The 15,368-nt window shown below is 33.6% G+C and overlaps 1 protein-coding gene across 1 annotated transcript in view; it reads right to left on the reverse strand.

Moving 5' to 3' along the window:
• LOC123542568 (fibrillin-1-like) overlaps nt 1-15,368 on the reverse strand; it is a gene marked incomplete at its 3' end in the record, with an annotated part of 60,858 nt that overhangs the window by 14,051 nt on the left and 31,439 nt on the right. The window contains exons 18-25 of the mRNA XM_053533075.1: nt 14,429-14,587; nt 9,369-9,457; nt 8,953-9,050; nt 5,194-5,369; nt 4,228-4,365; nt 3,767-3,901; nt 747-896; nt 390-560 (exon numbers count right to left, since the gene is read on the reverse strand). Of these exons, the coding sequence (XP_053389050.1) occupies nt 390-560; nt 747-896; nt 3,767-3,901; nt 4,228-4,365; nt 5,194-5,369; nt 8,953-9,050; nt 9,369-9,457; nt 14,429-14,587 (1,116 nt within the window). The remainder of the gene's footprint in view (nt 1-389; nt 561-746; nt 897-3,766; nt 3,902-4,227; nt 4,366-5,193; nt 5,370-8,952; nt 9,051-9,368; nt 9,458-14,428; nt 14,588-15,368) is intronic.

Raw genomic sequence — 15,368 nt, forward strand, 5'->3', positions numbered from 1 at the left:
TGGATCAATGCTGTAATATAATTCCAGATGGGCAAAATGCACGCAGAATACGCACATGCCTTATGTTAGCACAGCCCTATGTGGTTCTGGGACGATCTGTGTATGAAAAGAATTGGAACCACTGCCTTACCCTTGCATGATCGTAAAAGGCGACTAATAGGATCTTAACACTTGGTTTTGCAGTAACTCTGTGATTCCAGCAGGTATTCAAATTTTGATTACATACCTCATGTTTCTATTCCGATGTAAATGAGACGTGGAACCAAAATTTGTAGTCCTGTTTGGCGCCATATAACCTACACTGTGTTGGTGAACCGTAAAACCCAAATAAATGAATAAATTATGTTATCACAGCATTGACCTCCAATTAACAAATGCTGTAAAATTACCTGTACATGTTATATGCGTAGCATTGTATGTTGCATGTATAGCATGGTATGGCTTAATACTGTACGCGCTGTTTGTAAAACCAGAAGGACAAAAACAATGAAAACTTCCGTCTACATTTTGACATGTTCCTCCTTGACAAGACAGTTTATCTGTCAAACATTCGTCGATATCTAAAGAGATAAAATATTTTGTTAGAGAATTACATATTTTATTACTGTATTTTCAACTTGAAAACATATCTAAACTCATTTTATTTGTAAGACTTTCTGACTTTTCTTCCTGAACTATTTTTCCCCACAAGTGTGTTGCAGTATGAATAATTACATAGATTTATAAAAAACAAAATAATATAATACCTTCACATAATCTTATATCATCTGTAATATTTCTTGGTGTGTAACCATTTGCACATTCGCAACTCCATCCAGCAACTTTATCAACACATATAGACGAATTGCTAGGCCCTCGGCATCGATATTTTTCAGGATAATCGCATTCGTTCTTATCTGTAAACCATTTAATGTTAAAACACGTTTAAATACTGCTAAAAGTGTTTTAGATTAAACTGGCCTCTATTTCGTGAATGTGACACAAATTCCATACCCCTAGTAAGAGGCGTCTAGCATTCTAACCTAACAAATAAAAATACGAGATGAGACTAGTTTTATGTGTTTTAGCAACGTAAATGCAGTCAGATGTTTTATAGCGTGTTAATTAATTTAACTTCACAAATGAAAATTACGAGATGAGACTAGTTTTAAGTATTTTACCATGTTTACCAATGTGAATATAGTCAGAGACTTCTTTTATAATGAGCTAGCTAATTCAACCGAACAAATTCAAATTACGAGATGAGAATAATTTTATCCGTTTTAGCAACGTGTAAGTGTACATTATTTTAAAGCTAAAGCTATTTAGACATATCGTTAAAATGACATATTTAATGAAATGTCTCGATATGGCATGTTTATGGATATAAACATAAACAACGGAGATCAAATTTAATTTTAAACGTTCTTTTTATGTAGTATTAGCATCCAATGTCCATATTTGGAAAACAAATATAGTGGTAAACAGCAATAAATTAACTATAACAGTAAAATAAGACATTAATTTAACATAATAATAATACCAAAGTTCAAAGATTATTAGATAACCACTTCTTACCATGCAAAAAAGGTACTTTGAAATAGTATTAACATTGAACCAATGAAATTCGTACAAAATGCATCAAGATAGGTTTTGTTTGTTTTTGGTTTAACGCCGTTTTTCAACAGTATTTCAGTTATGTAACAGTTGGCAGTTAACCTAACCAGTGTTCCTGGATTCTTGTATCAGTACAAATCTGTTCTCCGCAAGCAACTGCCAACTAGACTGACCCTGCGGTCAAAATGATTACAAAGTGCTCGATCGCTTTTGTGCAAGATCATCCTTAATTATAAAGAAAGGATCTAAATAACTGCCATGAATGACTTTATAAACGCACAATCGACAACATGTCAAGATGTACTGTGTCCCAAATCAAGCCCATTGCCCAAATTGAAGATCAATGTCTCAAATCAAGATAAATAAAGTAATATTAATGCCATAAAGGTACTACAAATTCATAAAGTTTTAATTTATGTTGATGAAAGCAACATTGTTAAGTTCCAATTCATTTATAATATAAAATTCAATTACTCCTATACTGAGAAATATATTGTGTTATTATACTGTATAATCAGAACGCATAATTATACTAAAGGTTTTTAGCTTTAAAGGAAAGAAACAGTTTTATCAAATTTATAATATTGTGATTAAAACTTAACAACTATTAACTTATCAAATTCCGTACGTGCTTAAATGACCTGTTTAATTTTCTGTGAAAAAAAAAACAACAAAAAAAAAAAACAAAAACAAGGCAGTCTGAAAGACAGCTAAATCCCCTCGCCACTGCTATGGATAGTGAAATGGGTAAACACTTGACCTTGAGTTGTGACCTTGACCTTGAGCTGACACGGCTAACTCATGAGTTCTTGATGAGGTGATCATTTGACCCAAGTTTGATGAAAATCCTTCAAGGGGTCAAGGAGATACGGAGTGAACACAAAATGGAAAGCTCAAACCTTTGACCCTCAGTTGTGACCTTGACCTTAAGCCGGCATGGCTGACTCATAAGTTCTGCACATCGTTTTGATGAGGTGATCATTTGACCCAAGTTTTATAAAATTCCTTCAAGGGTTTAGGAGATAGAGAGCGGACACGAAATGGAAGGCTAAAACCTTTGACATTGAGTTGTGACATTGACCTTGAGTCGGCATGGCTGACTCATAAGTTCTGCACATCAATATGATGAGGTGATCATTTGACCAAAATTTGATGGTAATCCTTCAAGGGGTTTAGGAGATATAGAGCGGATACAAAATAGAAGGCTCAAACATTTCATCCTAAGTTGTGACCTTGACCTTGAGCCAGCATGGCTGACTCATGAGTTCTTCACATTGTCTTGATGAGGTGATCACTTGACCCAGGTTTCAAAAATTCCTTCAAGGGGTTTAGGAGATATAGAGCGGACACAAAATGAAAGGCTCAAACATTTGACCTTGAGTTGTGACCTTGGCCTTGAGCCGACAAGGCTGACTCATAGGTTCTGCACATCATCTTGATGAGGTGATCATTTGACCCAAGTTACATAAAATTCCTTCAAGGGTTTTAGTAAATATGGAGCGGACACGAAAGTGTTACGGACAGACGGAAGATATGGCACATACAAACTATTATCATCAAAAAGCCATTTGAGCCCTGATGAAATTGGCCTTGATGGGATCCAGACTTCACAAACACAGGAAGTATTTCTCAAAAATTGAAATAAAGTCAGAAAATGACTGACAAATAACTAAATGTACAAAAGTTTTGATCTTTTTTATACCATCGATTTTTAATATAAATCTAGACATGAATTCTAAGCATAGCACACAACAATACATATCGTTTATTGACCTTTAATTTCTATTCGGATAGTGATAATAAAGCGTTGGCCCAGAGAAAAATGTGCAGTATCTACGATTCTTCTAACCACTTAAGACAAAATCTATTCATGTACCAAGAATCATGAAACATATCTTTTACTTTTAACATTATAACTGAGTCCCCGCCAGTGAAATACAGGGAAAAACAAAATTATGGCTCGGATAAGAAAGTGTCCGGACAGAGAAAGACAGACAGACATACAGACAGACACACGGACAGACTGGAAGAAAGACGTGATTACGATAGGGTTTCCAGCCCTATTTGCCAGTTTACTAACTTATTGAACTTGTTAATGTTCAAATGATACATGTTTTAGAGATAAATGTTCAAATGATGTTATTTCTTAAATCGATTGACAACTCCTTACCAAGACATTCGCCGTAAGTTTCATTGATCCATTTAAATTCGGATGTGCTGTTGCAGTTACAAGTCCAGTTTCCTACTGTGTTGCTACAACTGCCCCCAGGACAACTTACCAAATCTTCTTTGCATTCATCAATGTCTATATTGATAGAAAGTAGTATCAGAACCATATATAATCAGAAAACAAATCAATGCCAGATATCTACCAGTTGCAATTTTGTTTGTGTATTTCTAAAATATATAAAAATGTCAACCCTTGAAATATGTTACATTATTCCTATTTAAACTTATTCAAACATTTTAAGTACTATTTGCATAAGACAAAACGTGAAATACATTGGTGAGTAAATACACTGAATTATCAAAATTGTCAAATACTTTTTCAAACTTTCGAAAATGCTTATAGTGTGATCGATTATAACGAACTACTCATTTTTGACATTTACTGTTTTTACAATTACTCACCGAGGCAATAATTTGATATGTAAGACCTATATCCGTTTTTACAGGGGCAAGAAAATGATCCATTGCCAACTGCACAGTTTGTTGTTTCGAGTACACAGTTTGTTTTACCCTTTATATCACACAGATTATAGCTATCCTCTGTAATAATTAATATTTGGTAACACTTCAGAAAGGTAAAGATTTAAAGATTATCATAATTTGATAAAATTTCCTCTTGTTGGCAGATAAAAAACTAGCAAAGCTAATTACGGTAAACTGCCATAGGCACGAAAACAAATTGACTTTAAAAAAAAAAAAAAAAAACAAACAAAAAAAACGTATTTACAAAACGTTATTAAAGGATTTTACTTCAATACATATTGTTAATCGTTTTCAGTTTGATAATTACATGTATAATACTGCTTTCCTTAATAAACACCAGTACGTTTTAAAGTAATTATCTTTCATAAAGAAAAGACAAACAACAATTTTATAATGTGTAGCACGTTCTTTGATATATAAATGTTCGCGAATAACTTACAATTACAATAAAGTGTTATATCATTTTTACTTATTATTTTTGGAACGTATGTGAATATTGGGATAATGATTTTCTCTCACTGGCTGCATATAAGGGATAATAGTAATGATAATAATGTCAGGGAAAGTGCAACTTTTATGCTAGAAAAAATATGATTTTCACGAAGTGCTATTTTTACGCAACTTTGAAATCGGAGAATTCGCTAATATTTCCGCACGCCAAATGTCTGGATTTCTGAACTTATACAGTATTATGCTTGTATAAATTGATTATTATGATAAATCTGCACTTTATTTGAACATTTTATTCCATTCATAAAACACGCCAGTCCAAATGAGCATATAAACTGCTCTGACAAATGAAAAACAACTTCGCAAAAACAGTCTTAAATATTATGATATAAAAGACAAGTATCTTTCCAAACGTCCAGAACAAAATCAACTTACCTTCAAAAATAGAAGAGTGCATAAGGGTGATGTTAACCTGTGAATTATTGAAATAGCACCCGACAATATTTGAAAGCGTCCCATTCTGGACTTGATCAACCTGCTCATTTGTTAAGGATTCTCCAAGATGAAGAATATAATAGACTGTCAGCAATGACGAGTTGTAAACTTCGGAGCTAAAAACATATAATTATAACTTAATTTTCAGCTTGCTGAAGTAAGAAATAGGAAAATGTGCATCGCCTCTTTTATAAAACAACAACAACAAAACATTACATTAGATAGATCAACTTAATTCACTGAAGCATGAATGAACCCTTAATTTATGGGAATACTGCAGTAAACACTGGTGAGTTATGCTTCATTAAAAACAATAGTTGACATATAGCATCTTTTTTCAAAATTTTTCATCAAATTGATTTGGCATGGAAGTAAATGACAGTATTGGAACAGTGAAAATATTCAATATAGTTTTCACTCGTACGAACTATATTTACATGATTTGTTTGTTTGTTTTGGGTTTAACGCCGTTTTTTAACAGTATTTCAGTTATGTAAAGGCGGGCAGTTAACCTAACCAGTGTTCCTAGATCCTGTACCAGTACAAACCTGTTCTCCGCAAGAAACTGCCAACTTCCCCAAATGAATCAGAGGTGGAGGGCGAATGATTTGAGACACAATGTCTTTTATCAAATCGACACGGAAAATATACGCCTCGCCCAGGGCTCGAGCTCACGACCCCGAGATCCGTAGATCTGCGCTTTCCCTATTGAGCTATGCGGGAGGGCATACTTACATGCGGACGAATATGAATTATAAGCAATCTTGGATTCTAATAGACATTTGTTAGCGCATATACACGTATAATTATATGTGTCAATATTGCATCTTTTTTCACTCGGTAAAATATATTTTGATATTGCAGGTAAATGTTCCTTAAGTGTTTTATCACATGACATCAGGAACAGATTTTTGATCGTTTTTCTTCAAGATCTGACTTAAGGAGGTAGGTTACCTTGTTACAAGGGTAAATTCAAATTAGTTGAACCGCAGCATTTTTTTGTATTTCGTGTAATATGAAGTTTTAACTGCTACAATCTCAATTTCGTTTGTCTCTGTCCCATCAAGTTCAATTTTTATCCAGGTTTGAAGAACATGACCCTCCAAACGTATTTCATATTGAAAGAAGAAGGAAAATACGGAAATTTAATACTTTTCAGAGTATTTTAGTTTCATTGATATCCGTAGAAGTCTGCATAATTGATAATTTTACTAGTATGCACGTTAGCTTTCTAATATAAGCTTAAAATGTATATGTCGCGGGGCTCGTGTTTCCATGGTAACGCATTTTCTCTCATTTTTAAACAACTATGTATAAAAATAGGGGTTTTCGATGGCTTCAGTGCCATTCTGTTAATGACCATCATGGAATATTTGTGTAATATTATTAGCAAAATACCATGCACTTTACATGGTACCCCATTTTTCTTAAAGTTTAGAGTAACCATGGCAACAGAGATGTTTAAAATAGCTTTTATCATGCTTTTTGTCGTAATTTCTAATAAAAAATATTGATTAAGATTATCTTTCTAGTTAATGTGGCTTTAAAACATATTATTTCTAAAGTAAGTTACATTTTCGTGTTATTTGTATTTATTCAAACACATTTCACAGGTTAGAATACTTACAGCAGTACCCCTCGTATGGTATTTTTCATGGAAAAATCGTTCAACTTGCTGCTACTATTCTCATGGATATTGTTGAAATGAAAATAAAAAGCCGAAGCTGTGTTTCTTAACTAGATCAGTGTCAACGCTTTTGAATTTTACATTTAGATACATAGGTCACGGGCTTCGTTTCCATGGTAACATCAATTCAATTTAAGAAACCACTATTTTCTACTGAAATTTGAACAATTTTAGATCTTAGTTTTAGTATATAAAACAAATTATCAACGGACCCTGAAAAAAAGGTATTACAAATCAAACTGCTAGATTTTTTATTTGAAAATGGCCGTAAAAAGTAACCTTTTACCCAACTATATTCCAAATAACATTGGTTACCATCATCCATTTTCTTACATTCCGTATAACATTTCAATATAACTACATAAAAGACAAAATATTGATTATTATTCTGAGCAAAAGACTCATAAAAAATATTTTAGCAAATAATGGTTATTTAAAAATAGTTAAAATAAAGGAAATGCACAGAATTACGTACTTTCAAGATAAAAGCTATTAATTTTGCGCGGTAACTGACACGTAACGTCATGACGTCAATGACGTCATTTAAAGGCAACATTGTTTTGAAGCGTTTCTGCGGCAATTTATTCAATATTTCTACATTATTAAACCATAAAGCATCAGCTCGAAGACAGGTTCATGATTTGTTTTCAGAAAAATGAATATACAAACACATTTAGTTTGTCGTAAACGTCGTCGTAAATCGTCACGTTAGCTTCCGGTTGGACATGCGCACATACAAATATGAAGGTAACCTACCTCCTTAAGTCCAGTTAAAGTTAGTATTGAAAGCAAAAGCTATGGTCCGGCAATTTATATATGGAGTCATGTTATAATACTGATCATAAATGGCAGCCCGAGGGATGAGAAAATGCAAATGCCTAACACTGGCAAATATGTCATATCATTTTCTTGCGTATCGCGTATGTCATTGCAACATTTTCAAAATTATAAATATGTTTACACTTTTTGACGTCATTATATGACGTCACAATGCGAATCATATTTTGCGCAGGGAAAATAAATCTACTGCTACAGCTGACTTACTTTCAGAAAGTTTTTACAGACTCAGTGAAAGAGAGTTTATTATCTTTGTGCTAGGTTATGTTCTATAATTATTCTAAAGAAGCTTCGTAAATTGGTTGGAATTTCGGCATCCTAAACTCAAACGCTATGTAATTTCACTTTAGCTATTGCTTTGATGAGTGTTACTTTTTATAAGAAACTAATAACATCAATCTATTACAATAACTTTAAAGGCTTTTATTATATACGTTACTATAAATAGTAACAAAAAAGCCGTTTAAAACGGTCATTACGGCCTCTGTTGACGAATTCATAATGGCGCAGTGCGCCTCACGCGCCATAATCATAATGGAACGTCAGCACGTTCTGATGTTGACGTCATGTAGCAACGTTATTATGGCGGTTGAAAGGGCGCTGAACCATTTTCAGATCGATTGTTAAATATTGATGGCATTGTTGATAAAAAGCAATACAAATAATGCTTTTAAGTTTTTGGAAATTAATATGTGAAATGAAAATACCAAGATAAATATGATGCGAACGTATATAATAAAAATGTCAATAAACGGCTGGTTGTGCCTTCTAGCCATAATGGCACACCTATTTTCATAATGGCCCTCGGGCAATTATGACACTAGGTGTGCCATTATGGCAAGATGGCACAACCCAGTCGTATATTAACCTCTTAATAATGCCATGGTTTATAATGTGACTGCCACATTTTTGGTTATAACCTATTCCTCCTTTTGTCCTGTATTTGATAATTGTTTTTGTATAATCGTCAAAGATTTTGATATAAATGAATCCATTGTTTATAATTACCTCCATGTATTTGCTTACCTGAATAAGTTCATGTATAATATTGAAAGTAATGTTTTTAATTATGCATTTCGTCTTTGCATATTATGGCTTTTTATATAAAATTAAAGCCTTATGGAAATTTAAATGAAAAAAAAGCATACATTCTAATTTCAGAAATTTAAAGTTACCTTTTGTTCAGAACTTCAATATCCCAGAAAATGTCGGAAGTGTATACATTCTGGTCGGCTAAACATGGTAACTCTGTTCCATTGAAGGTATCGGATAACTGGAAAAAAAAGTCATGGCGGTACGTATACGCTGATTCAAACCGGACTTAAAGAAAAAGCTTAGCTTAACTCTTCTGATACTTTTCAACCATCTGCATGAAAACTTAACATTAAGAGGGTGGTAAACAGTAACAGCATTCACTTAATGCTTAAACGTATATTTCACCATTGATACACACGTTAATCATATTAACCGAAGATTTGCCATTAACTACTTTATTTATATCTGCTTCTTTGGTTTGTTGTTGACTGTCTGCAAACCAGTCAGACGCTTTGAATTTCCTTGCACATATATAAATATAAAGATGCCAAATTACCACTTCATCGAAGAGCTCATACACATCTGATGTATTATATGAAGGCGTTGAGACCATTACCGAAGCCTTTCCTACATACTGGAATTCACCTAAATAAACATAATTCAGAATTTGTACATTATTCACCGTTGCAATTAAGAGAATGTAAACAAAGAAAAAAGCTTTAATAACACGCGTAGTTTGCAATATGTAAAAACATATATCGCTAGTGAAATAAACATCTTCTCGTGACGTCATTATAGATATTGTATTATTTGTGTCACTATGTTCATAAAAGTATGCGTTTCAAACAAGAACAGAAGAAGACCTATGTTTTATTTTACCTGTTAACACATACGAGCATAGTCCAAAATAAAACACTGTTGTAAATAAGCAGAAAACCATTTTATAGTTATGTTTCGCTATGTAACCTCCAAGTAATATTGAGTTTTAATATGCACTAGGTCAGAACTTTATCATGTTCATATTATCATAAACAGATATAGATATATTTGTTTGCGCAAAATTATTATAGAAATTAAATCATTATCAGAAATAAAATAATTATCAGAATAAATATGTTTGATATACTGACTTGTTATGAAATATCAACACTTTCAACGTTATATACTGCTGATAAAGAGCGATATCATTTCGAAACGAAAGTGTCAGAATGTCACAATATACGCCCTTCATATAAATGTTCCAGTAAACATTATTCTGTATAAGATTGGTAGACAGTAAGCCAAAACAATGACATATCAAATTCTAACAACCAGGTTTAAAAGTTTCTCGAATAAGCTATTTATAAAAGCAACAACTGGAAGTAAGTCAACAAGAAATCTATATTTTGTTTTTCTAAGTCCACAAAAAACTCACTGCCGGGTACAGATACCTTAAAATATACCAAAAATGTAAAAATAGCAACTATGTTGTACCACAGAAAAGTGGTCTTTGTTTTTCCCTATGGAAAAATTATAAAAAGTTACAATATAAGTTAATTATAGTAAAACTAGAAATGTGTCCATGGGACACAGATGCCCCCACTACATGACAAAGGACACACATGTTTTCCTAGGTCAGGGGCCATAACTCCTACAATACTGAATGAATCTGGATGTGAAACCCCAGGTGCACATCTGCACATGCTGACCAACATTCCTGTAACTTTGGTGACTCTAGGTCAAATACTTTTGGAGCTAGGCGCGACACAGCATCAAAATGACCAATTGTTAACTAAGTCAGGGGCCATAACTCCTACACGACTGAATGAATCCGGATGCGAAACCCCAGGTGCACAACTGCACATGCTGACCAACATTCCTGTTAACTTTGGTGACTTTAGGTCAAATACTTTTGGAGCTACGTGCGACACAACATCAAAATGACCAATTTTTTACTGAGTCAGGGGCCATAACTCCTACACGACTGAATGAATCCGGACGCGAAATCCCAGGTGCACAACTACACATGCTGACCAACATTCCTGTAAAGTTTTGTGACTCTATGTCAAATACTTTTGGAGCTAGGCGCGACACAACATTGACGGAAGGACGGACGGATGGACGGACGGAGGACGGACGGACGGAAGGAAGGAAGGACGGCCGGACAAGGGCAAAATGGCAGATATGCTCCCCCCCCACCAAAAAAAAAAAAAAGTGGAGGCATAAAAAGGAAGTTAATCATAAATATAATTCTTTGTCCACACAAAAATCCTTACCATGTAACAATAAGTCAAATACTACAAAAAAATGGATATAACATGCACGTTTTACTACAAAAAAGAGGTCTCTATGTTTCCCTACGGCCAGTAATAAAAACGCAATATAAGCTATTTATAGCAAAAGGTAATTCTAAACTAGGGACATGGTTCTTGCGCGTGAAATTCAGTCTCATGATGGCGAGCAAGTGTGCCAAGTTATATCAAAATCCCTCCATACATGAAAAAGGAAATGCTCCGGACAAAGCCATTCTTGTCTATATGACTTTTGGCATCTAAATGTGACATTGACCTTAGGCATTACCAAATTTATTAATAGTTCTTCGGATATTTTGTTTAAATGGGAGCGAGAAAGCGATTTCTTTTTTCTCAAGTTTGACTTTTTTCAGAGGCAGGTAGATTTTAAATGAAATTTAATTCTCAACTTAGACCCTTGAGGAGGCAGGTTCAGATTAAACATGAAGTTAACATATCTTTAAAAAAAAATTACAGTGTGACTAACATAGTAACTTTTCTACACATCTTGAGTGCTACATGAGTGCTTTTGCAAATAAGATCTTGGCAAAACTCACTGAATCATTTTGTGTTTACTTTTTATTTATAATAACTATGAAAGGGATGAGTGCATTACTTAAATTTTAATTTGTTTTCATATTAATATGGAGGCATGCCCCTTGAACGGCAGAGGTTGAGAAATATCTAAGACTAAATGGGCACCTATGTGAAACCAGATATCTTCTGAATCCAGGTTCGATGTCTTCGACACATGAGCAACTTTGTGCCACTAGTGGAACTTGAACCCACGGAGGTGAGGGGAAGTGATAAACCACTTGACCGGTGAGACCAAACAGAGTAGGGCATAAAAAGGCTTTGACATTTCCCGAATCCCTGGGGAATAGTTTCTTAACAGTTCAGGCTAGCTATTATTTCTCTAATAGAGGTTCATTTCAAGCAATATTGATAACAGACGGACAAGAATGATCCCAATATCGCCACCCTTAGAAATGTTGTTTGTTGTACTTTAATTGACCTACACTTTTAGAGTTTGGTAGATATGTTTTTCTTTTTCAATATCTTTCTCTCGGTCAATACACAGCAAATTAAGATACAGAAGAGAAAATTGGTGTTACAATAGGGCAGATATTGTAAAAAATATTCCTATGTTTTACACTACTTATTTGAAAAGTTAAAGAGCTTTTGAAATTTACTAATTGCTTTTGTATAGAATATATATTTGACTGCTGTAGTAAAAAGTTACATTCAAAACGATTTTGGCTGAGTCGATTTGATGGATAGGTCAAAGATCTGCATACATTCATTTTTAAGAAAGCAATCGGCTTTGGCTCGAGATCAAACAAACTGAACTGAATAACTGATAGAAAATGGTTTGAAAAATTTATATCTCAACAATAATGTTAAATCCAAATATTCTTAATTGGCTCCTTGTGGATTCAATCAAGTCGTGATTGGTTCTTTTCACTGTATTGAACAATTCGCATAACGTGCACACAACATTACCTACCAGCACAAGTAAGTACATGTGTGGCACTAGAACAGACAAGATTTAAAAGCAAATGATGAACAACAACATAATTCCTAACTCTTTGAGTTTGCGTCATCAGCTACATGTATACTAAAAGCATGAATTACGATCGATATCACTCTAACGCATTAAAACAACAAAAACAAATGTTTTGTCGTTATCATTTCGAACCGCACACTCGGATTTTTTTTTCGGAGATTATTTCGTATGTGCGAGCAGGTGAATTTAATTTATTTTTTCTAAGGAACGGAATTATTGACGAACGACATATCAATTTGATTTGACGTTACACATAGGGACCTGGTTTTTGCGCATGACACTACGTCTTGTAGTGGGAAACATTTATGCCAAGTTACATCAAAATCCCTGCATGCATTTAAAAGAAATACTGCGGACGAAGTCATTCTTGAATTTGACTTTTGACCTATGACTGTGACCTTGTTTCTTAGGCATGACACTCCGTCTTCTGGTGGTGAACCTTTGTCAAGTTAAACCAAAGTCCTTTCATTCTTGAAGAAATATAATTTTCTGCGGTTAAACGCAATGAGTTTGAAGAAATTTTTTTCCCTTATTATCGTTCCTAGCGGACCACGGTGAGGCGTTAATTTTGCGCTCTGATGGGCACGTGTATTCTCACATAGAGTGGCCATTTCACTCAGCGCTTGGACGGTCGATCGTCAACATGTCAGATGAGTTTTCAATTTTTTATATATGATATGATTTCAATTTGTGCACGTGTTCCGTCTTGTCAGAATTTTACTACAGTTGAAATGTTATAATATTAATATAACATGCTATACTGTAATAATGATAATAAATATATATTGATGTATGAAAATATTTTGATACGAGACTGATTATAAATAATTATTGATTATATGCATATCTTGTGAAAAATGTTTACGTCCACAACCAAGTCGTTTATAACACATTAAACAATTATAATAGATTAAATTATTCTTATTTATTTTACATTAAATATTGTGGTCACGTTGTGTCCTTATGGGTATGATTTTAGAGGAAATTGTCCTTTGACCTCTAATTGTGAGCTTGACCTTAGACCTATGAACCTGATTCTTACGCATGACACTACGTCTCATAATGGAGAACATTTTTGTAAAGTTACATCAACATCCCTCAATATATGAAGAAAGGGACGACGCCCGCCCATTCAATACTTCAGGCGTGTTGGGCAACAAGTTCTTGATAAAGGTTGCTGAACGAAAGATAATCAGTGCCAATCTTTCACTAAAATGCCTTATTTTAAGACATTTACCTCCACTATACAAAATCCTTAACAAATGTATCAAACTTTACTAAACCTCTACATTAAATAGGTATGTAGAGCTAAACTAATAATAGGTCGCGATATAAAAACAGGAATTTGTTACAATTTTTTTTAAAGTACACATTTAAACCGCGTTCAGCCATATATGTTTTTAGTGTGTTTTGTATAAATCTTATATAAATCTAAAGCACAGTGTTGTTTATATATTAACATAAACTTTAGGAGTTATTGTTTATATTTTCAGATATGAAAGTTTGGTTATGCGAACAAGTCTACTTTGATCAGCACGTCCATCCCGCCATAATAAAATTGTTGTTGACAGTACTCGTCAGCTACTAGTTTAACCTTATGAAATATGTATTGTCGCCATCTTTGCATGCACAACCTTAGTGCATTTTGCGGAAGTGCATGTTCGAAGAGGTTTGACAAATTATTGCCAATCTGGGTTATGACTGAATGAACAGTAAATTTGACCAAAAAAGCCCAAAAATGTCAAACAAATATAACAAAGAGGAGTTAAAAGCACCTACCTTCGCAACGAAAACGTAAAATATTTTGATGGGTTGTATTCTTTAGCTTGGTATCTGGTTTACAGTTACATTGCCAAGATCCTGGGGTGTTTTCACATATTCCTTTAACACACAGGTCTGACTCCATACTAGATTTACTGACGGTGCATTCATCTATATCTAAACAACAATATAGCTGTACGTTAATGCTTGTATGATTTACTTCAGTAATTCTGTTACCTAGTAAAGATTGTATGTCTTAGACATTGGGCACTCCACGAATATATAGAGAGGTTGCTGATAAAAACTGTTATCATACCAAATACACGCATTTACCCGTAGCGTCGAATGAATTCTGATTTCAGGTAAATATGTGGAGACTTAGCATGATAATGTGAATAAGGTATGATAATGGATTCATGTAAACCGATTTGAAACGATAAAAGCTGCACTTCACTGTAGAATTTAGCAGGAATTACAAGACAAAATGATTTCTTGATACAGCTAAAATGCATTATTTGTTGTAATGACTTGAGATTCTGACTCGATTAGATAACACTATAATTTTCTGAGAAATATCTAATTAAACGGCCAGAAATTTTCATGTAATCTGCAGGGCTTAAATCAATCTCTATGATTACCATATATTCTATTATTTTGTAAATGAATAGTTTCATATTACACAAATGATCTATTTAAATGATCAGTCTTACTACATAGGGGAAAACTCAGTTTTGAACCAAAGTCCCTTAAAACTAAAAGTTACTAAATGGAGTTAATTCTAAGGCTTTTTATGTTATCAAACTGCATGCAATATTTTGCAATTTAATTATCATTGTAAACATTATGGATAAGGATCCTACAATTTCAACCAATTTGTTTCTAAAAAAAGTCTAAAATGTCTAAGAATTGTGCACAGCTGTCGACCACAGTCCAGAACTGTCCATACATATCATTGACT

This window comes from Mercenaria mercenaria, unplaced genomic scaffold (genome assembly GCF_021730395.1).
Source record: "Mercenaria mercenaria strain notata unplaced genomic scaffold, MADL_Memer_1 contig_2010, whole genome shotgun sequence".
Lineage (NCBI taxonomy): Eukaryota > Metazoa > Mollusca > Bivalvia > Venerida > Veneridae > Mercenaria > Mercenaria mercenaria.